Source organism: Periplaneta americana, chromosome 3 (assembly GCF_040183065.1).
Source record: "Periplaneta americana isolate PAMFEO1 chromosome 3, P.americana_PAMFEO1_priV1, whole genome shotgun sequence".
Classification (NCBI taxonomy): Eukaryota; Metazoa; Arthropoda; class Insecta; order Blattodea; family Blattidae; genus Periplaneta; species Periplaneta americana.
Genome location: NC_091119.1, coordinates 71895195 through 71919705, shown reverse-complemented (window position 1 = coordinate 71919705; position 24511 = coordinate 71895195). Strand labels below are relative to the sequence as shown.

The following is a 24511-nucleotide window of genomic DNA, read 5'->3' as shown; positions in this document are numbered from 1 at the left end:
TATTGTGATGAGACAGATTTTCATTTCCCAAATCACTCAATTACTTGCACTTCTTTTTCGTAGCAAACACGTTTTCTTTTGACACCGGTGGAAGACATTTTGCATAGAAGTTAGACAGTATGACCACTCGAAAAGTAGATCATACTGCGTAAGGGTAAGGGTTTGTAAGAAACACTCTGCAGAAAAAAATTTCGTACTAATATAATGTACAGTACTCATATTTTTTCTGTAAAACAAAAAGAGCATGAGAGAAGTCGGATAATCCACCAATCGGTTAATACGGTGACGGATGGGGTTTTACTGTATAGGCACCGTGCACGGGTCTGGAAATCATACTGGTGGCGCCGCGTAGTGTCTCAGTTCCTAGTTAACTACAGGATGGCATTCATTCACTAGTCATGTATGATATAGAAATTACATGCGGCTTTTTGTCGATTAAAAAGTTGTAATATTAGTAAGAAGGGATTCATTTATTCACAATGTTCTGCCCAAGGGCACGTCTTCCACTGCAAACCCAGGATTCTTCAGTCTTTCCTATTTTCTGCCTTTCTCTTAGCCTCCACATATGAACCATATGAAGAGTTCGCGGGAAAAACGATGAATGTCACATTTCTGTTAAGGATTAAATAATGATCTAATTGAGTCTATAACTGCAAGATGTAGTGCTGTTTCTATAGAAAATAAAGGAAAGGATTACTGTATTCGTGGTGATAATTCCCCTTTTTACCATTTTTCATAAGAACAACAAATTTCGTAGTGATCCATTGAATTACATAATGACATCAACCTTAAAAAACTGTGACATTCATCGTTTTTCCTGCGAACTCTTCATATATGTTAATGTCTATTATTTGATATTTTCTTCTGTTCAGAACTAATGAAAGGAAACAATCTTTTTATTAATGGACATGTGAGTAATGAGAAAGAAATGAAGAGAAATGATTTTTCTTTATTAAAAGCAGAAGTCCAGCAAACGTCTGTTACTCATCCACCTTACCAAGTATCTCTTGAAGTAAGTGCATGTCCCCCGAAGTTTATACTGCAATACTTTATTATTATTATTATTATTATTATTATTATTATTATTATTATTATTATTATTACTACTACTACTACTTTCTTATTCGTGATTTTTTCTCTAATCGACCTTTTTATACATTGACGGTGGAATAAATATTATTAATAGCACTTAGCCTTGCCCGGCAGGACTTGGAAGTTCATGTAAACATGTAGCCGTGCTTCTTTATTACGTTAATAATGAACAAATTAGACAGTTCGAGTAGGAAAAGGAAAACATTCTAAGGGAAGGAGAATTAATGACCTATTCCCGAAAAAAGAACTAAGATTCGTCATGCCGGCTTCTCTTCTAAAATTAGACGATTTAATATTCCATGTCCTTTACGTAGAATACTGAAAGCAGAAAACAGAACTGAAGTGTAATGTGACCGTAAATATGTATTTAATTATTTAATACACACAGTGGAAAGTTCAGTATTGCTAGAGGAGTGTAAAAATGTAACTACAGAGTTCCTTAAATATCAGTGTAGTAGTTTGGAATTTAAATCATATTTCAGACTGTTGAATGAGGGGGAACAGTCATGTCACGAAAACATTGATATACTTATATTAATTGATATCATGACGTGTGTAATATTTATATGTGTATAATGTTTCTATAAATTATGTATTTTAATGTGATTTAATTCTAAAAGTAGTGTTAATTACACTTCCTGAATAATGGGCAACTGCAAATTCGTTAAAACACAACACACATGAACAATATCATCAACATACTACCTCTGATTGAGGTTCTAGCTGATATGTACATATTATCAGGCAGTACATTTCACTTTTCTCACTTTACGATGTGTCAGAGGAAGGACAATTGTTTGTATGCATATGAAGTCTGATTAGTGTAATATGTAGCTATGTATGCAATGGAGAGGGAAAGAAACTGGCCACCCTATCCCATGATCTCCTGGCCTAGTTTCCTCATAAGTGGTGCCTTGTTGGTCTCACTTGTGAGGTTCAGACTTGTCTTCGGACATTTGACTAAACAACATCAACATACGGAAGTAGTTCGATTGATAGTTTGTGTAAAATGTTCTTTATATTTTAATTCGCTGAATGCATCTTTCGACATGAATTCGAACACTGTAAATAGTTTCGACTTCTTCAGCTGTTAATTTTCCATCCTGCAGATACAGTGGAGTAACAACAATGACCCCTTTATTGGAGAGGTTTGTTTTTATTCCAGGCAAACCTGACTTCATCACCACCTTCTAATAGAGTCAATAATCCTCAATCAGTTTTTATGAATGTGTCACTCGATCTTCCACCATAGCATATAGATTTGAAGGCCACCATTTTTGATCCACGTTGAGTGATTGTTCCACTTAACTTCAATACAATCAATTGTCACTCTACATTTTGGGTACTTTCTTTTGAATATTGCAGGCATTGTTTCCTGAATACTTTCTCTGCTAGACCAATACACAAAATTAGCCATTGTGGATGTCAACAACATTAAAGTGGTGGTAAAAGTACATCGTATATTATAGTTTTACGATGAACTCCGAACATCACCCTCATAGCAGAATACGACAATCCAGTTTTCATTTTAATTAAAAATAATATAAGTAGACAATTTTCTTTACTAATCTTACTGTATGATTGTGTTTCAATTGGCAGCAATTTTAACAACAGATTGAAAACCACAAATGTCACTCCCGGTACGTCTCATAGTTCTGTCTCATCTCTTATTGAAGAATAATCTTGGAAACCTTGCATTTCATTAAACATTAATTTGTTCCTGAACTCTTGTTATAACATTTATGTGACCAGTTCGGTATGCAATGGAACAGACTCATGAGTAGACAAATCACACAATTCAATTGTGAAAGGAAAAACAAAATCACTAAGAATGGTTTCATTTACTTTTGCCTATATGGCTACTTCGTTTCTCGAAATAACACTTATTGAACATTCACCTTTCATAATATTCAAATTTTCACTTTTTCTTCTTTTTGTGTCTCTTTTGTACCTTTCCGAAGCTAGTTGAGATGAGGCAGCCTTTTTCTTGCAATATTTTGAAAAAAAAAAAAAAAAAAAAACTGAAACGTTATGCTGGTTTTGGGGGTGTCCTGTTCTCGTTTCCAATAAAATGAATATTGCAAATTCTTGTTGCGGGTGTTGGTTCCCAAGATGAACCATCAGCATTTGAAATCAAGATTTAAATATCGATATGAATACTTTTAAAAAATAAATATATTTATTTATTGTTGCTAATATTATAGATAATATACAGTATATGTAAAGGACTCAGTAATTATGTACTATGTTTTTACTTTTAAATATAATAGCATATACAGCATTGAAATATAAATTATAAATTCCCGTCGTTGTTCACTTAATGGTTATTTATAAATTTAATATAATATGCACATTATATTTTTTTACATGGCTGCAAAAGGGTATCTGTCGGATACAGGGGGGAGAGCCATTAATCCTTCCCATTGAAGGCTTTAAGGAACCAACCTGGACAAATACCCAATGTCCCCATCCCTACCTTCCCGTGGTGCAGCTGTTAGTAAGCATAATTTTACGAGCTGAACTAAAGGGAGGGGCTACTCATCCATTAGCACTGGTCAGCTTGATGAGTTAATGACTGAATTTGGTATAATTTTCCTCTATCCAATACCTAATTCCCTCTTTACCCTTTCCTATCCAGTCCTCTGACTGAACTCTTACTTTCTTCGACCCCAACGGCATTAGAGCATTCGAGGCCTAGGGGTTCATTTCCCTTTCCTTCCTCCTCTTTCTACTTTTCTGTTCCTAGTGCTGACCTGCTATGGCACTAAAATCATCCTCCAGTGGCTTAAGGAGGGAAAGCTGGTGATCAACAAGATCTCCCAGCTAGGTCCAATGGACCTGTCGACCAGACATTCTGGGGGTTGTGTGTGAATGAAGTAGCCACCAAAACGTTAAAATATGGTGTTCACTTAAATCGGCTGCAACTTGCCATTTAACCGCTCCAATATGAAATGAGTACCATTAAGGTAAAATTATCCGGAGGTAAAATAGTCCCCCAATCGGATCTCCGGGTGGGGACTACTTTAATGGTACAGAATCAACTAAACATCTTACAATGGAATGCTGGTGGTATAACATCAGCCAAGAAGACTGAACTAGCCAATATACTCTCAGATAATAATATAGATATCTTCCTTATTCAAGAAGCAAACCTTAATGCTGACCAATTAAAATATTTTAATTTTAAAGGTTTTAATATGAAACTGTTACCCAAAGGTAGACAGATCAGTAGTGGAATTCTCGCAGGTACATCAAAGAAATTAATTACAAATTTTCAAATCATAAAAGAAATGGATAATCGAGACAAATTAGAACTAGTAAAAATTGAAGTATGGAAAAATCAACAACATTTCAAAATCTACAGTGCCTATAACCCACCTAATAATCCCCTTGATCTAACTTTGTTTGATATACAACCTAAAACTATCATAATCGGTGACTTTAATGCCCACTCCCAACTTTGGGGCTACGATAATGTAAACCAAAAATGATCATGGACCTCCTAAATACTACAACCGCAGAACTTGTCTACAGAAAAGAAGATCCCCCTACTTTCATTCATTATTCTGGTTCTGGTACAAATCCAGACTTATTACTAGTAACATCAGATATCCATCACGAAACCAAGAAAAAAATAATTGAAGACCCTGGATCTGGCCATAGAGTCATTGCTTCTATCCATCTCCACCAAAACCGAAGAAAAGAACCCTACAATAACAAAACAACATGGAACTTTAAGAAAGCGAATTGGAAACTATTTACAACAGAACTCGACGAACACCTCAAGCTCAACACACCACTAATGGAAAATACAAACTCAGATAGATTGAACAAATATTTCTGTGAATCTCTTCTTAAAATTGCAAAAAAGCACATTCCACGAGGCAAACCAAAAAAATACACCCCATTCTGGACAGAAAACCTGAATTTATTGAAACAAGATAGAGATAAAGCAAGAACCAAAGCAGAACATAGCAAAACACCAGAAGATATTCAAGATTGGAGGAAGAAGACAGCCATTCTTAAAAAAGCAATCATAACAGCAAAAAAGAACAGTTTCAATAAATTTATTGAAAATATTAATTACAGAACCGATAGCACTAAAACATATAAATTTCTGAAGAATATTTCCAATACACAGGAAAATACTAGCCAACCTATTATTCATAATAACAAAACACTAACAGATAGTAGAGATATAGCAAACGCATTTAATAAACACTACTCAAACTCTCACAGATTACATCCCAATATCAAAAAAAACTGACAAATTTATCAAAAGAGAATTACATAAAAATAATAAAAACAATATCACTAGTACAAAACCTGAAATATTTCATCAAAATTTTACTTCCAAAGAATTAACTCTAGCTATACAAAATTTAAAAACCAAGAAATCTCCTGGCCCCGACAACATTCATTCCGAATTTTTTAAACATCTGGGGGAAAAAGCCAAGTCTGTACTTTTACCCATTTTCAATTTATCATGGAACACCTCAATTCCTGCAGCTTGGAAAAAAAGCAATCATTGTACCAATTCACAAAAAAGGGAAACCTGCTCATGATGTTAATAGTTATCGACCTATAGCACTATTAAGCATGATAGCAAAAACCATGGAGTCCATGATCTCCAACAGATTAACTTGGTATTTAGAATCCCAAAATCTTTTATCACCAAGACAAGCCTGCTTTCGACAACTACACTCTATCAATGAACAAGTCATACGCCTTGGCCAAGAAATAAAGAAGATACAAGAAAGAAGATACCTTGGCAATATTTATTGACTTTCAGTTAGCATATGACTCTGTTTGGAGAAATAAATTATTACTAAAACTCCAGAAATTAGGTATCTCCAGCAATATGTTCAGATGGATATCAGAATTCCTTAGTCAAAGATTTATTGCCACTAAATTCAATAATTCAGTTTCTAGTTACAGACAAACCTATCGAGGTCTACCTCAGGGCGCTGTCCTCGGCACAACTTTATTCAATATTTATATAAATGATTTACCCTCCCTATTAGAGGAATCAAACATGAAAACAGCACTATTTGCAGATGATATAGTTTTGTGGACTTCCGGATCTTACAGACATAGAGACAAAATTCAAAATTCTGCTCTTAAAGCTCTAAATCAACTACATGAATGGAATACATCAAATTTGATGACACTCAATTTAAGCAAAAGTAACTACCAAATATTTTCACTCGGTAAAAAAAAAAGAGAATTCAATATCCAATACAATGGCTAACACCTTCCTAGGACTTATGAATCCAAATATCTTGGAGTTATTTTCGATAGTAAGTTAACATGGAGCAACCATTTGAAATACATTTCTGAAAAAGCTCGTAAAAGATTCTCCCTTCTAAAAAGACTAACAGGAAAGAAATGGGGATGCTCTAGGAATACTTTGAACACTACATATAAAATGTTTATACAGCCAGTGCTGACATACTGCGGAGAAATTTTAATTACTTCACCTTTCATAAACGACATAGAATATGTTCAAAACCAAGCTCTCAGACTCATTACTGGTGGAATCAAAACAACTCCAATAGATTCTATGAGATTCCTCACTAATATTAACAGTATCAAAATGACAATAGAAGAAAAAGCACTGATTCAATATGAAAAACTTATCAGATTATCAGGAAACAATTGGCATTCATACAGTCCTCTCTGTAGATTGAAAACTCAAAAAAGTTTCATATCCATTGTTCAAGAATTAAAACAGAAAATCAATATCCTGAATTTAAAAGAAAACTTACAAATTAAACCAAACCCTTTAACTCTATTAAATATAGAATATAATCTAAATTTAACAGAAGAAATACTGAAATCAGAAGTAAACACTGAAATACTGGAACAATTGTCTTTGGAGACAACTAATATTAGGTACCCTCCACAAAACTGGCTTCATTTATACACTGACGGATCCTTGATCTCCAGAGAACAAGGTGCCGGTGCAGGTGTTACGTGCTGTCTCTTCTCACTTTATAGATCACTTGGATATGGAACAACAAGTTTTGATGGTGAAATCATTGCAATAAGTGAATGTCTCAGGAATCTTCCATGCCACATCAATAAATTTAGGAATGCAGTTATATTGTCAGACTCCAAAGCAGCTATTCTATCAATCGTCTCTAAACACACACCTTCATCTCAAACAGCAGAAATAACTAAAATGCTCTCTCAATTAATATCACTCAATAAAAGAATTGTATTCCAATAGATACCATCCCATTGTGGAATCCTGGGAAACGAGAATGCGGATGCTTTAGCAAAGAAGGGCAACACTGCTACTTACAGACCTGTTACTAAATCTACGTATTACTCTGTGAAGAGATTTATAAGACTTCAACAAACAAAATTTGATAACTCAATCCCAAGGGAAAAAATGGAACTCTCTGCGTCAAAATCCACAGTTAATTCCCGATTTACCACGAAAATCGTCTGTAGCTGCATTTAAATTGGCAACAGGCCATGATTGTTTGGCTAAACACCTGCATAGAATTGGAATATATCAGTCCCCTAACTGCCCATTGTGCAACTGAAACCAAGAAATGGATTCGGAACACCTCAAAATCTGTGCTTCAGTGACTGGTCATGATAATATCTTTGAAAAATATTGGAGTGCAAGAGGTCAATTGACTTTATTGTCAAACGCCTGGCATTAGAAAACAACAACAACAACAACAACATTTTTTTACATTGGCCTATTATTATAAGCAGTGTAGGACTACTTATTTTCGTCTGCGTACTGCTTGAATCCATATTAGTGTCATTCCGCTTCAGTTTTCTGTTTTGCGAATGAATAAAAACAATATCAGTTGGTGTGTTTCTATAAGCATTACTGCACCCAAGAACACAGCAATTTGCTTTACCTTTCCAGTTTTTCGAGTCATCCATATTTCTAATCGTTTAACCTGAGTCGTTAGTATATCCATACGCTTCAAGCACAACTCTATCTCTACTGTCCTGCAATTAGTAACAACAGTCACCACCAGAGGAGCTTGCACGGTGCCTATATAACTTTTATATGTTTCATTGAGCAAGTCCACAATGCCTCCCCATCTAGTTCCTCCTAATCTCTTGAGTATGTTGTTTTTGGTACTGGTATTCACTTTGTTAGATATTTTATGTATTTGTTCTTTGAAGGTGAATGTTCTAGCTATGTTGATACTAAGATAATTTGTTGTTTGCTTTACTTGTATGGTTTCATTGTTTATTTTGAGGTTTATATTTTCAGTGCTGTATTGTGAAGAATTGATAGATAGTTTTTGAGATGTTTCTTTCTTCTTGATAGACCAATTTTCTAACTTCTAACTTAATATTGATCCTTGAGGAATTCCATTATTAATAGTTCATTCCATTATTAATAGTTAGCTTTCTAGCAACTCTCGTGATTTGTCTTTTTTTTTTATTGGTATGACTGTTGTTTTTTCCCCCATGTGAGTAGTGTGCTATACCGATTATTTCAAATATATTTTCACGCAATTGATCTTTTACTTTGAGGCTTAGGATTATTAGAAAATCTCCATGAATTTGGCCATTATCTGGACTTATTATTTGATTCATTTCTGCTAGTGAGAAGTTCTGACTGCTTTTTTTTTTTTTCATGATTTTCTATTACTCTGTTAAGTGTTTGTCTTGTGTTGTATATGTGTTTATGTAAAAACTGTCGAGTTTTTAACTATAGCTTTGGGAAGTGTATATTCTTTGTTGTTACTGATTACTAGTTTTATAACTTTCCCTTCTGTAGTGTGGAGTTTATTTATATGTTTATGGACTTTAGAACTGTTATTCTTGTTGTCAAATGCTGTTATAAACTTTATGAAGAAAACCTTTTTGAATGCTTCTTTATAAAAATAAATGTTCCAAACTATATTTAAACATAAAACTCTGCTGTAAGTAGTACCTTGCTATTGTTTTTTGTAAAAGAAATAAAACAGTGGGAATCTGTATCCGTTTAAGGTATGAAGTTTCAAAATGGCTGTAGATAATTTAATTCTAAAAAAAGGCAAATAGTTTGGAATTTATTGCTGTGTATTGATCCAAGAAGCAGATAACACTGTAACACTTGTGTCTCGTTTATGTTATAGATTATATTCCTTCAAATTACAGGGCAAGTTTGACCCAGAAATAGTATTTTAAATAATAAATCATATCAATTTACATTTATTAAACAAAGCACTTATAATTTTAATTTTACACCATTTAAAGAACATTTTCTCAAAATTTAAAATTTTTGGTTATATTTATGATGGTGCATTAACTCATTGAACATAAACTATGCCATTTTTGGATCGTACTTACCACACTTGTCTATAATGTTTTCTCTTATTCATTAGTAAGATCTGAATAGCTTCTGGTTTGAATAGTAATAATGAAGATAGGTAACAAGTTACAAATAATGTGTTGTTACAGGATGGAGCCCAGGATGTGGATGTACGAGGTCCTTGTGGAATGACACCACTCATGGTAGCAGCTGTCCGAGGTGGTGGCATGGACACTGGCGAGGATGAGGAAGAGGATGGAACTGCTGCTGTGATAGCAGATCTGGTAGCTCAGGGCGCAGAACTGAATGCCACAATGGATAAGACAGGGGAGACATCCCTTCATCTTGCTGCTCGCTATGCCCGAGCTGATGCTGCAAAGCGACTGTTGGATGCTGGTGCTGATGCCAACTCTCAGGACAACACAGGCAGAACACCTCTACATGCAGCCGTGGCAGCAGATGCTATGGGAGTGTTTCAGGTTTGTACAACAATTATAACAAAATTCTTATGTATTTCCACTCAAATAATTGTAATATACTTAATCTGTGAATTAAAGAATTACCATTTCCTTTTGACAATTGAAAAATTTGTAAGAATGAAATGTGTGATGCGTCATAATAAAATAAATGTTATCAAAAACTGAATTAAAAGGGATAGTAATAGGAATGCACAGACTTTTAATTAAGAAAATGTATTTTTGTATCATGACTGATGTTTTAGGGGGGAAAAGCTAAAAAAGTCACGAAAGTGAATATAACTTTGAGGAATTGTAATATACATCATCACCAACCCCACTGCCACTACCCTCCTGTTAAGTGTTAGGCTTGTTAAGGGGAAAATGTAGGTATCAGTACGTCCCTATCTCTGCCATGTTAAATTGGTGCACTTTATGTACCTTTTTCTTTGAATGTGTGTAAGGTAGAATCATGCACACTAGTAGACAAGAATGTTTTTAATCATCCTTGGATTTTTCAGATTATAATGTTAGAAATATTGAGATTTGTCACCAAACGTACCTACATTCTCCCCTTAAGATCTGTTACAGAATCCTTCCATCTTTTCAGAGGTCTTACTAGTTTGTTTTCCCCTTTTGGTTGATAATTCGGTATTTTAGGTATTCTTTCAGAATCCATTTTTGTAATATGTCTTTCAATTTGCTGGTACTCAGTTAAGAAAGCTGCAGTATAATTGGAGTTGTTTCTAATTCTCTTTTATTATATCGGCCAGTTCTTCGTTCTACTTAGGAACAAAAAAAGCAAAGCTCCGAAGTTCGTTTATGAATCTCATTTCATCGCTTATCAATTGGCTTTGGTCTATATTGCGTGATTTATTGCCATAAGTAAGGCTTGATCTGGCCAGTGTCTTGTAAATTTTCATTCTGGTATATCTATGAACTAAATTTTGGTTTTGAAATCTGATTTATCATAATCTATTACATGTGAGAAATTTGTAATTTTATATGAGAGAGTATTTCTTCAACATGAGAAAGGTGACAGCAGGGGCTTATATTTCGGGTGTAATGGGATACTTCAGTTAGTTGTATCCTTTTTTAGTTTAAACATTTCAGTACTGTCGTATGCAGGCTGTTTGCAGATCACTAATTTCTACCTTGGGACTCGGAGAGATGGCTGTGCACATCTTCTGTTACTAGATTGTGTATCAATATGCCTGGGTTAAATCCCAAATCACTCCACATGAAGAGATGGCTTATATCACTGATGATAGTGATTTGTCCGTTTAATGGCGACTTTAAGTCTGGTAGTCCCCTTTATGATATTTGACAGGAGTAGGCTATGTTCTGGCACGGGATTTCACCTTCTCCCTTCCTCATCATCCTCACCCGTACTCTACACTACATTTACACGAACACTCACATATACACTCACCCTAGTACACGACATAACTCTCCACAGAAACACATCATCCATAGTGTGGTCTGCCGAAGTGGTGTGCAACTTGAAAAATAGGTCACAGTCCTGCCATCTATCCGAATTATGCAGAACCCCAATCACGTAAGTGAAGTGGGTAGGCTTTGGATACACACTTTTAATTGATGATTAATCCATGTCTTTTCAGGGCAGCCCACCTTTTAAATAATTGAAAACGTTTACTTGTACAGTTATATTGATATTGATGTGAATTTTGCTCCTTGTTCGACATCTTCCTCAAAGGAATCACATTACTATTTTCTGCATTTATTTTCATCGAAAATTTTGAAACAACTTTATGTAAATTGCTTACTAAATATATTTTTTGTAACTATTAATTATTTAAATATGATATAAACATGTTTTGGAAGCAAATGATAAAGTAGAATGTTATGATGTACATGTATATAACTTTAAAATTTTCTTGACTGTGCATAATAAAATAAACTCTGGAAATATGTTGGCAGTAACACTACATGTTTGAAATGTAAGGTTTCTCAACAAGTGTTCTTAGACATGAGTAGGAAAAGAAGGGAGTATGGTATTACAGAGAAGGAATTCGCTTGATAAAGAATGGCTTACATATTATACAAAACAGTATCATTTCTTTATGTTTTCTAACTTTGTGGTACAACAAATATTAAAGTGAACATATTTTTTATACATACATTTTATTTTTGAAGGCAATAATATAATATCACTCTATAAATTGTGAGAGAGAAATGGAAGTTCCTCAAGATGCTATATTATATTAATGTTAACAATACTTTCAGATTCTTTTGCGTAACCGAGCTACAAATTTGAATGCTCGAATGCATGATGGTACTACTCCACTAATTCTGGCAGCAAGGTTGGCAATCGAAGGCATGGTAGAAGATCTCATCAATGCTGATGCTGACATAAATGCTGCTGATAATTCGGGCAAGACAGCACTCCACTGGGCTGCTGCTGTAAATAACGTAGATGCAGTTAACATCCTCTTGGCACATGGAGCCAATAGGGATGCACAGGATGACAAGGTAAGCACTGACAACTGGCTGTACATTGTTTGGTTGCTGCTGCTGCTGCTGCTACTGAGAGTGAATGGTGTAAATAATTCTTGATTGCTAGGTTATTGATAGAGCGGGAAGTATCAGTATACATTGCCAAGTCATACATTTGTACATTGTAAAGTATCCAAGTGTTTTAGCGTTATTAATTTTATATTTAGAAGTAAGTTTACACAATGTTGCATAGTTGCACTACATCAAATTTTAGAGCTACTTATAAGGAGGAAGAGGTTTAAATTTTTCTAATGAACAGAATCGTTTATCATCCTTGAATTAAAACTATTTGAATGATGTTTCATGAGTATAGAGCAAGACAGTTCTATGCTAACTTGAACCTGTGAGAGAAATTTAAAACTTGATAGCTATTTTGCATTTGGACATCAAGGAAGCTACTTAAATCTACAGAAAAAAAAAATGATCATAAGTTATCAAATTTTCAGTTTTTATATACCAGTGGATGAAACTGTTGCTTCGAGTTCTGAGATAAGTGGATACCTTACAGTGAATTTGACTGCATGAAGTTCAGAGTTCAGTTAACCTTAAATACACAGCCTTTTATTTTCGATCCAGTTGAATTGTAACAGTGTTGTGAGAACAACGAAGTGTAATTTATATATAGTGCATACATACATGGTGTGCACAATTTTTAAGATAACGCTCGTTATTTAATAACCTTGGAAATGAAATATGAGAAACTGGAGCAAACTGATGAACCTTATGAAAAAGACACTGCACTGTTACATTTTCTCTCAGACTTTGTCACCATAGAGTTGAGAAAGAGAATTCCAAATGAGAGAGCTACCCATTCTAGGGTACTGTTACCACATCCTATCTGTAAATTCAAAAGAACAATTTAACAATCAACAGATTAGAAATCATAATTTTATTACTGAATAAGAATTAAAATTACATGTATGGACACTCAAATCAAGAAATGGATTCAGAACATCTCAAAATCTGTGCGTCAGTGGCTAACCATGACAATATCTTTGAAAAATATTGAAGTGCAAGAGGTCAAATGACATTATTGTCAAATGCCTGGCATCAGAAAACTATAACAACATGTATGGACACCTACCATCATGTTATGTTAGCCCATATTTAAGAAGAACGAAATACATTAATTAGAATTGTAAAAATGATTGTGTAAAACGTCCAAGGAGTTTTTAAGAACTTGTAAGGCCGTGTCTGTAATTGATTGACTATTAATTACAAATCTTCTGAACACAAAGAAGCAAAGCTAGAAATAATTCCACGAGCACGAAAAAGAAGTACAATGACTAGGGCCCAGATGTTTATGACCTAAAATTTTCCAAAAACATGACCTATAGAATTCTCCTAAAATTCTCTTAAAATGACCTAAAGCAATAAAAAAATGACTTAATGAAAATTGTCAATTTTGGTCTATAGAGTTATAATTAATAATGGTCTAATGATTACTTTATAAGTACATGTATTGTAAAACAAACATTCCCAGTGGAATTATTATATTACATATAGAAATAATAATTATCACTAGGTCACTTCTATTAAAATTATATGAAAAATTAATAACTAAACATATCTTAGCTAGCATTACACTACTCCACCATAGTCATCCTCAGGTTATGAAAAGAGAAAGATTGGCGGTTGTCAGCTAACACGGTTTTGTACTTGGAGAAACTTCTTCCTACTTCCACAGATATAATGGGAGCATATTTGAAAAACACAATGGCTGTTAAATCTCTTCAAAAATGTCAGTTCTGAAGTGTCCTTCTGACACAATATTGGCTATTTGGCACACTGTCCTATACCCTTTATTTTTATCCAATACAGATTTTATTTTCTGTCTCACTGTGTCCCCAATCTCACCTTTTACATTTTGTATACAATCTTCAACGTTCCTGACTAACTCTGTTATTTGTCCAATGCTATCACACTTTCTTCTAGGTGAGTTGTGATTTCTGGCAAAAATGTAAAATTTGATTTAATGCATGCCAATTTACCTACCAGTTTATCAGAAAACAGGTCCTGTGCACTCCCAATTGCCTTTGCATCTACCCTATCAAAGCTAATCACTATTTCTTTCACTATCTGAAAATTGTGACAGTGGTATATGCATGCAGTCAATCATGTACCCCAATGTGTTAAAACGGGTGAAGGGGGCAAAGCTACGTCTGGGGCCTTGTCTTTGAAATATTTAGTTCAGGACAGAGTTTTCAGAAAGATTTTCTTTACTGTGGAAATTGGTCTACCTACTTCTGAAAATTTTGATCTCACCTGCTCTGTGATTCGATGAAAGGCTTGGGCCAGACAAGTAATAAGCACCATTTTACTGTAAAATGATTTGATAAATTTAGTTGCCTTTACCATGTTAGATGCTGCGTCTGTTAGGAAGAGGAGTATGTTCTCATGTTGTACTGTATTAGGTCACAATAAACACATGAATTTATCGAACAGTTTGCATATCTGAGTGTGGTTAACTGCCTCCAAGACCTCTAAGGTTAGAAGAGAAATTTGTCCAAGACTATTTGTTTTTAGGGTGCCTATCAGTACATTAGTTACATAACGACCCTCAAAAAAAAAAAAAAAAAAAATTCCCCGTTCACATATTCATGTATTTGGTTTAATGTGTTCTCATAACATTTTATTAAATAGTTTCTACGCAATGTTGATTTGTCTGGAATTATATGACCTGTGTGACGTTCAAGGAAATCATGTAATTTAGAATTGCCTAGTTTTTCTAGCGAAATAGTCGCACTAACAAACACTTCACACAGTTCTTCATAAATGGAAGATGACTTGCTGCATGATATGGAAGCAGTTTCTTTTAACAGTAATTGAGACACTTTTCTTTTGTTCGCATTTTCAAGAGATACAAATCGACCCTCCCAAGTACTAACATTGTAACTCAATTTTTTCTGGTTTTGAGTTGTCCTAGTTAATATGGTCTTAAATTGTTTCTTTTTCTCCCAGTACTATCATTGTAACTCTAAACCTCCCCAAGTGTATGTAAAATTTTATTGTTACTCTACATATCTGTATACACTAATTTACACGATCATTTTAAAACGTCATTGTCATCTCCTAAAAAATGTAAGAAAGTGAGTTACAATGTTAGTACTTGTGAGGGTCGAAATGTTTGTCGCGCCTGATATGTTGTTGCACAGTGAACCATTTATCTGCAGCAACTTTTATTTCACCCACTTTACAGAATAATATAGTTCCATCTGTTGAGAATATGTTTTCATCGAATTCTGATACATACTGTCTTCAATGGCTCGCAGTTGACAGTTTTAGTTTCGGTATGTCAATTGTATTGCATTGTAAAATGTCACAGACCTCACAAGTGGTAACTCGAAACACCACATGTAACAGTTCTTCCCTGAGGATGATGTAATATAAGAGCAAATGTTACGCAATAATGAAATGGATATTCACAACTCTGTAGCAACTCATGTGACAATTTCTCTCTCTCTCTCTTTCACACGCTGGGGCCAAGAAAGCTTAAAACTACTACAGGTGCTATGATGCAGCTAATGTAAACACTTGAGCACTGCAGATGGATATCGGCAAGAATGATCTGTAAGAAAATATGTAAAAATGAAAACATGAAAAATGTGAAAATGATTTATAAAAATCTGTGAAGTGAAGAAAATAACCTAAAACTGCATGTAAATTAAAAAAAATGACTTTAAATGCGGAAAACATCTATATCAGTGTTCTTACAAAACATAAATAAATAGTACAAAATGTAAGAAATTTTGTAAGGTTTGACATTCTATTACAGGGCTTTACAAATAAACTTGGTTGCTAATAAATTGCCTGAATTCGTTTTGTGCAGGATGAGACACCCTTGTTTCTGGCAGCACGTGAAGGTAGTTACGAGGCTTGTAAGGCGTTACTTGACAACTTTGCAAACCGTGAGATTACTGACCACATGGACAGGTTGCCTCGTGATGTGGCAGGTGAAAGACTGCATCATGATATTGTGAGGTTGCTAGACGAACATGTTCCAAGGAGTCCCCAGATGATGACCGTAATACCTAATGGTCCTATCATAGGTGAGTGTGGTAGTAGACTGTTGGCTCAAGTACCTGGCGTGAATGAGAGCAAGCACATGCATGACATACTTCTCTGTTACAGGCTCTCCCAGCCACCACCACCACCTGATAACTCATCCCACAGTGATAGGAGCTGGAGCCAAACCATCCAAAACAAAGAAACGACCAAAGGCTGGCACCAACATTGGTGGGCCAGCTGGTGTAGCTGGCAATTCGCCAACTAGCCCCGATGTGGAGGCTTCAGCAGTATCTGTGCGCCGGAAGCCCAGCGTGAAGAAGAGTGGCAAGAAGCCTGCAGTTCAAGCTCCAACAGAACCACCGCATGGTGTCCAGAGTGTGGAAAGTGTAGCATCTCCTGTCACATCCCTTGAATCTCCTCACACGGTTGGCAGCCTGAGTACAACAGATGGGACACCAAGTCCATATGACAGTTCACTTTACAGCAATGGAGGACTCACACTGGCACAGTTGCATCATGCTGGCCTGGATGGGGGCAATGGGCTGATGGGCAAGCAGCCCCCATCGTATGAAGACTGCATCAAGGGCGCTGCATCAATGCAGAGTCTGCATAACATTGGCCTGGACTCGTATGGTGGCGGGAATTATGGAGGCCTGCCAGCATTTCACGAGCAGGGTCTTCCACAACAGCACAGCAGGCAGACGTCTTTGCCTCTCAGCATCCCAGCACAGTCTCAGATGCAGCAGCTGCAGCATCCCAACACGCTGTCACCTCCATACAGTAACCAACAATCGCCTCCCCATAGCGTCAACTCGAGCTTGACCATGTCTCCTCCCACCAGTTACATGGGTTCTCCCTCCCCGGCCAAGTCGCGGCCCTCTCTTCCCACATCTCCTACCCACATCGCGGCCATGAGGGCTGCTACCCACCAGAAGCACGGGGGAATCCCGCAGCAACAGCAGCTAGCCATGGGATTTGATTTCACGGCTGCAGCAGAGCTCCCACTGGCATATGGTGCATCACAGCAGTTGGCAAACATGCAGCCGCAACAGATGCAACAACCTATGGGCGCTGGAGGTGCCAACAACGGTAGCAACCAACAACAACAACAGCAGCAGCAACAGCAACAGCAGCAGCAAAATGTCAATTACTACCACTACCTCACACCTCCTAGCCAGCACTCACAAAACCCAGAAGCAACGCCACAGCACTATATCCAGGCTCCAGAGAACTTTCCCACACCTTCGCCGGAGTCTCCGGGACACTGGTCCTCCTCCTCACCACACTCCAACTCTGATTGGTCAGAAGGAATCCACAGTCCGGTTGCAAATGCTTATGCTGCAAGCAGTCAGCATCAGAAACAAGCTGAAGCCATCTACATCTAGTGTTGTGGTAACAAATGCTCACCAAGTACCTAAACGATAAGGTGGTTGCTACATTCCTCTATTGTACAAATACTTTTGTTATGTCGCTCCATGGTGTAGCATTTATCTGTGATTGTTTACACTGGACCAATCGCATTCCATGTGCCTTCAGAGCTGAGTGCCTTAAGATGCCTTTGTGTGTTAGGACATGACAGAACCTGTTTGCCATCAGTGTAAATAGTTTTATTATTTTTGTGTACAAAACTCATAAAGAGCAGTTTGTGGGCAGCCTGTACTTAGGCTGGTTTATATGTTATAAGTTATAGAGTAGTTGTATTCACATTCCTAGAGACCAAATTTTTGTACATGGTGAGATTTTACAGTGTGTTCTCTGTTTTTGGCTAATGAAAAATGGAGGTCATCATTTTTAAACTTCATCATTTCAGAATCAAAGAATAAAACTGCCTACCATATTTACTGACGAGGAAGTCGATATCTATCTGAACAGTGCCTTATTGTAACATATCTCTAAACAGAATCTCTGCTTATAGATCTATCAACCGGTTTAGTTCATGTTAAAGGATGTTGAGCATTTTCTAAGTTTTTTGGAAATTGAATATCATTTAGGTACTCAGTGATGATTTTCTTAAGCATGGTTTGCAGGTTACCTAAAATAAGACTGCACAAAAAATCTCATTTTCCCCCTCACCCCCACTGTTGCAGTTTTGTGAAGAAAATGGTTGGTTTATATGTGATTAATTTACACATATTGTTATTTATGAACTTCAGTTAAATGCTTTTGTATTACGATTCTCTTCATAGTAATTAAAAAATATATACATTCTTGGGTTTGTTTAGAAAAAAATGGGGCTTGGTTAATGTCTGCTTTTATTTTTTAAACCTTGACAGTTTGCTTTCAAGTCATTTCGTTGATACGTTTCTGTTCATTCACTATTTGTGTCTTAATTTAGAAGAAAATCATCACTGTCCAAAGAAATTGTTTGTAACATAACTCGAAATTGAATTTAATCAAAAGTTGATTGATTTCAAATGCACTAGAATTGACTGTCTTGTCGTCTTGCCCATCTGTAAAGCAAAGTGTGATGACAATGTAAGATTTCATTGGGCTGTTGATGGAGGTTGAAGATTTGATTGTGAGATATTATGGGTTTACTTTGCGTGAACATCTCAAACTTGGAAAAAAAGTAATGTCTGCCTTTGAGGTAAATATGGAAGTTGAAGGATTGTCAGAACACTGTGATAACATTCCAAATTGTCATGACACTTGCATTTATTTATTGTATGGACCACGTCACAAATATTCCCATTCTGTATGTCAAATAATATTCTTGCCCTTTTGCTTTTACTATCAACGTGTAAAAAGTAATGAACATTGCAGAATAAATTTTGTTTTTAAGATATGGCCCTCTGTGTAGGGTGCTTTAAGGAGTAAATGTATTTTAGAGAAATATATTATAATTAAAATATAATTCTTAAATCTTATTTTTGTTTCCTCTGCACGTGTTCCCATTTTCTACATATACAGTCAACTCCGGATATAGTGAATTTGGTTATAGTGGATACTCGGCTATAGTGAACTAAATCGTTGTTCCCAATCCTCATACATTAAAAAGTACATTGATATTTCCATATATAGTGAACCCTCGCTTCAGTTATAGTGAACCTTGTATCCTGACAAATTCTTATTTGAAGTCGGACTTTCTTGTATAAAATTGAAAGGATGTGTTGAGAACAAAATTATAAGTCTCTTACTCCTTTAGTCAAAGGACAAAGGTAGGATTAGTGATTCCTAGGCAATGAGCTGTACTGTAAATCCAGGCAACGCGTGGCGACCTTGCCTTACTCCACCATCGAAGGGTTAACATTCTGTTCTCAGGCACTCTACTCTACTGTTATTTCTAATCCTCCACCGGCAAAGGGTTGCATTTTGTTCTCAGAAACATTTCCATTATGATGGATAGCATCGAAACAATGGAAATGAAATTGCCCTCTTTTATTAAAAGGGGATGGACATTATGTCCAGAGCATAAATGAAGGTAAGATTTCGATGGATTTCAAACTCTATCAACCCTCTCCCAGTTTCCATTAAGTGACGTGGGAAATTCCAAGGATGAGTACGCAGTCACACCATAACAGCGTTTGTCATTTCTGTCTGTTCAGTCTGTTTCTAGTGTTCGAACAGTGAATGTACTGTATAAAAATATCGATGCATAAAATGTTTTCTTTGGAAGATAAGGCGAATATTATAAGTGACATTGAACACGATCTTTCGCAAGCGGATGTGTGTCGATATCATAGTTTAAGTAAATCAACTGCGAATAACAGTATATAGTATTCCAATCCACAAAAATGAAATATTTTATTTTCTTGTTCATAATTTCATTCATTTCTGTCATTTAAGGTTAGGGGAGAGAGTGAACCTCGGATATAGTGAACGAAATATGCAAGTCCGCAGAGGTTCACTATATCCGTAGTTGACTGTACCTAAATGTTTGAACTTTATATCAAAATACCATAGTGTCCTGAATCTAGTACCATGCTTCCCCCCCCCCCCCCCAAATAAAAACAGCCATGTAAAAACCAGACTTGTATTTTATTGGAGCCTAGCCCTTTTCATCACAAAAGAAGCCTACCGTTACTTTATAGGATGTTTAGACTGCCACCATAGGTAATTCTTAAATGGAAAATCCTCCCTAAAAAGCAATTACTCTCTGTTATTATGCAGTATTTCGAGCACAAGAGAATACCTGGATGGCTGAGGAGTTGCATCTGACTTAAAATTGTGTGGTTACTTTGTTAAGGAAGAGAGGTATGTTAATTATTATTGATACTTTTCATGGACCAAGCTCTGTCCCCAGCAGGCAGTTTGACAAGACAAGGGTTTGAAAAAGTGTCCTGTTTCTAATATAGGTGGGAGTGGAGATTACATTTTTTTTAGAAAATTACTAATCTGCAGAAGAACAGAGTTCCAGTTCAGAAGATAAAACAATAAGAGGAGGAAGGAGAGAAGAAGAAGAAAAGAAAATGAGAATGATGAAGAGTTTATATGTTATAAGCAGAGACCGGGACATTGGCAGAATGCCTTTTTAAATGTGTTAAATCTAATTTTATTTTGAAAGTAAATCTGTACGAATTATAGCTTTGTGATTGAAACGTCACACTTTTATGTTGCCCTTTTCTGCCTTTTTTAATATAAATGCCTAATTTACAAAATTAATGCTTTTTTTGCCTTTGTTTGATTATCTATCTATTATTTATTAATTTATTATTAAAAATTGCCTACAGGTATACAGTATTTTAATTTATTTCTATAACCGCTAAAATGAAAGTGACTTCACCGAATGTGTATTATTGTCTTTCAGTCAGTTCATATTCTCTTTGCAACAATGAGTGCTGCCGTGCAAAAATGTATAACAGTAAGCGTTTTAATTATCGCCTGTGTTTATTTGACAAGGCATTAATGAGTGCGGGTCCAACGTTATTTTTCTTTCAGTTTTTACTGCCGACATTGTTGTAACTAGCAGCAAGATGCCGAAATTCACTGTTCCTTTACGCAGTGAATTGCAAAGTTACATTAATACTTTTGGATCCGACGTATTTTGTAGTGACGGTGAAGTACTTACATGCAAAATATGTGAGCAGTCAGTGAACTACGAAAAGAAATATTTCATTTTGCAACATATCAGTACAACCAAACACAAAAATGCACTTTCCAAGGCTACTGGGAAGAAGATTTCTTTGCTTCCAACAGTAAATTGCAACATCAAATCGAAAATTCAATTTGCATTCGACTTATGTAAAGCTTTTCTTGCTGCCAAAACCACTTTGTGGAAAGTGCAAGTTGTGGGTCTAGTGCAAGGTTTTTGTAATTGCCTTTTATTGCGTATTTTAGCTATTTATAATGCCTTTTTGCCTGCCTATTTTAAAGATTCATAATGCCTAAACTTCCAGTCTCTGGTTATAAGTAATACCCAGAAGAGGATGTTGTTAAAGACTGGAACTGAAAACTTGAAAATGCCTTTAAATTAGCAAGTTTGTTCAGTTATATCATTTTCAAAGAGTAGGTAGTGTATATTGAGATATTTTTATTTTTCCATCTAGCATATTTGCAAAACCACTTGCACTCTAAAGAATAATGTGTAACTTCTAACAATTAAACAATAGATAGGCTACAATATAGGTTGCAAAAATGTATTATAAAGCAAACTTGCAAGTAGGTATAATGATTTAAAATGATCGTGCATTTCATAATCTGCCGTTTTATTAATGTTTGTTTAAGCCTTCAGTATTGTGTGCTAATCACATTTGCACACTGATAAGTTTTCGCAGTTCAGAATATGTTTGAGTATTTTAAAAATTTACTCTAGAGAGCAAATCGAAATGGAAGAAATAATTATGAAGCAGGAACAGAATAATATTGCAACTGAAGAAATTGGAGAAACGGAAGACCTAGATATGCTTGATGTAGAAATTGCAATACAGGAGATGAAAAATAATAGAGCAACAGGAATTGATGCAATTTCGGTGGAATTGATAAAAGCAGCAAGACCCATATCACACCAGTGGATATACAAAGTGTTGAGGATAGCCTGGACTGAAAACGAGATAGCTAAAGATTGGCAAAAAGGAATAATTCTCCCTATATATAAGAAGGGGAATAGAACCTTATGCAAAAATTTTAGTGGTATAACATTATTATGCCACTGTTTCAAAATTTATGAAAGAATTTTGGTAAGAAAATTGAACTAGATTGTAGAAAAGTATCCCATGCTGTGGGACTCACATTACGGAATGTGCGCTGGTTCGAGTCCTCATGGGAGAAGAAATTTTCTCTAGAAAAATTTGGCCAGTGTATGGGACCAGAGCCCACCCAGCATTGTGATGCACTTGGGGAGCTACGATAGGTAGAAAAATCCTGTTGCAAAAACAGCTATAATGGGTGGGGGAATCATCGTGCTAACCACACGACACCTCCATTCTGGTTGGATGATCGTCCACCTCTGCTTCGGCATGTGGGCATGAGACCAACTGGTCGGTCTTAGCTCTTTATGGGCTGTAGCGCCATGGATTATTTATTTATTTATCTAAACGATAACAGCTCCCTGTATTAACAGGCTGCCACAAAGACAGAGCATATTGAGCAATAGGCAGTTGAAAGTATAAATAATATACATATGTTTAAGTTGAAGGAAGTCTTACAACAATGACAAGAAATGACTGAATAAATAAGTAGCTACTAATTAATTAGTTGAAGATCATTGTTGACCGTAGAGATGGTTGCGGAGTATAAATATTGATCCTCTCAGAGCTGCAAGAACGATGCCATCAATTGCCTTCCTCTGTAGGCCGAAACAATGCCAGGTCTGGAAGAAGAAACCGGGAATAGTTCTGCGCGCTCCAACCATAAGGCCTATTACTTCAATTTGTTGTAGACCGTATTTGTCCATGAAATATGGAACGGTACGTACATAGATGTCGTTTTTTTCCCTATTTACATCTTCAGGTTGGCTCTTTTGTTTTTCAAATCTAACGGTGGGATCAATGATGTAGCCATTGTTGTTATTTGGCGGGATGGCAATCATGTCTATTCTTCTTGTACTGCCATTGTCTGCCAGTCCGTGAACTTCTTCGAACACTTGAAAATTTATTGATCTAAACTGTTCGGCGATCATCGAACGAATTCTATGGTGTCGTGAGTTACGGAGTACTTCACCGTGCGGACAAGAGCCCAGGACATGTGCAAGTGTTTCTGGCTCTCTGTGGCATCGCCGACAGAGGATGTTGTCCCTAGTCCTGCCCGGAAGGGAATGTACGGAAGACACATGTGCAGTCATTTTAATAGCTTCGCGCCACTCGCTAGAGGTTAGACCTTCATGATGTCGTATCCAGGAATTCGCCGGAGTAAACTCGCTGTATAGCTCTATGCCAAGACCTTTCTGAGGTAGCTTAGCCCACGCCTCTAATTCCTTTTCTCGCAGTTTTTTCCTCATATGTCGAGCATCATGCAAACTGGTTCGTGGGTCTTTAATTACGTCGGATGTCTCGGTTAACTGCAAAGATTTGACGCATTCGGTGCTTTCAGTAAAGAGATCTCGAGTGGCTGTGACGTAGGGATTGGCTGACAGTGCGAGGACGCGACAAGTATTGGCGTGCTGAAGATGGGCTTCCCACTCTGCTTTGAAGAGACCAAGACCTTTACACTTCATATCTGAATAAATCTTATGGTCTGGCGTGTCCGTTGGGAGCTGTAGAATTTGTTTGAGGGCACTTCTGATAAGTTTATCACTGTCTTGAAGAAACTTAATTGGGATTTTGTTCGGCTCCGCGGTCTGGAAGGGATAAATCAACGATGTACGAATAGATGTGTTCAAAACCAGAAATTTTTGTTCACATTTCAATAAGGGTGTAGAAGCCAGTAAATCGAGTTTTTTGTGTAGATTCTGAATTGTACCTTTAGAGTCAAAATTTAGGGAATCATTAAACGTGACGCCGAGATACTTAATTGATTCTCCGTGTTTCAATACTCTTATCCGACAATTAACATCTAGATCCAAGGGTTCTTCTACAAGTTCCCCTTTCTCAATACGAATGCCAACACATTTTCTTGGGTTTACTTCGAGGCCTATCTCATTAAATTTCTGCATAGCTATGCGTGTTAATTCTATAGCTGCTTCTCTACTTTTGCCAATGATTGCGGTGTCGTCGGCAAAACCCAAAACTGTAAGACTGGCAGACAATGACAGTACAAGAAGAATAGACATGATTGCCATCCCGCC

The 24511-nt window shown here is 36.2% G+C and overlaps 1 protein-coding gene across 1 annotated transcript in view; it reads left to right on the top strand.

Annotated features, from left to right (window-relative positions):
* Positions 1-17876, top strand: part of N (neurogenic locus Notch protein) — a 433061-nt gene extending 415185 nt beyond the window's left edge. Inside the window, exons 21-24 of the mRNA XM_069820749.1 lie at positions 9520-9849; positions 12073-12318; positions 16172-16391; positions 16474-17876. Of these exons, the coding sequence (XP_069676850.1) occupies positions 9520-9849; positions 12073-12318; positions 16172-16391; positions 16474-17735 (2058 nt within the window). The 3' untranslated portion in view covers positions 17736-17876. The remainder of the gene's footprint in view (positions 1-9519; positions 9850-12072; positions 12319-16171; positions 16392-16473) is intronic.
* The last annotated feature ends 6635 nt before the right edge of the window (positions 17877-24511 follow it).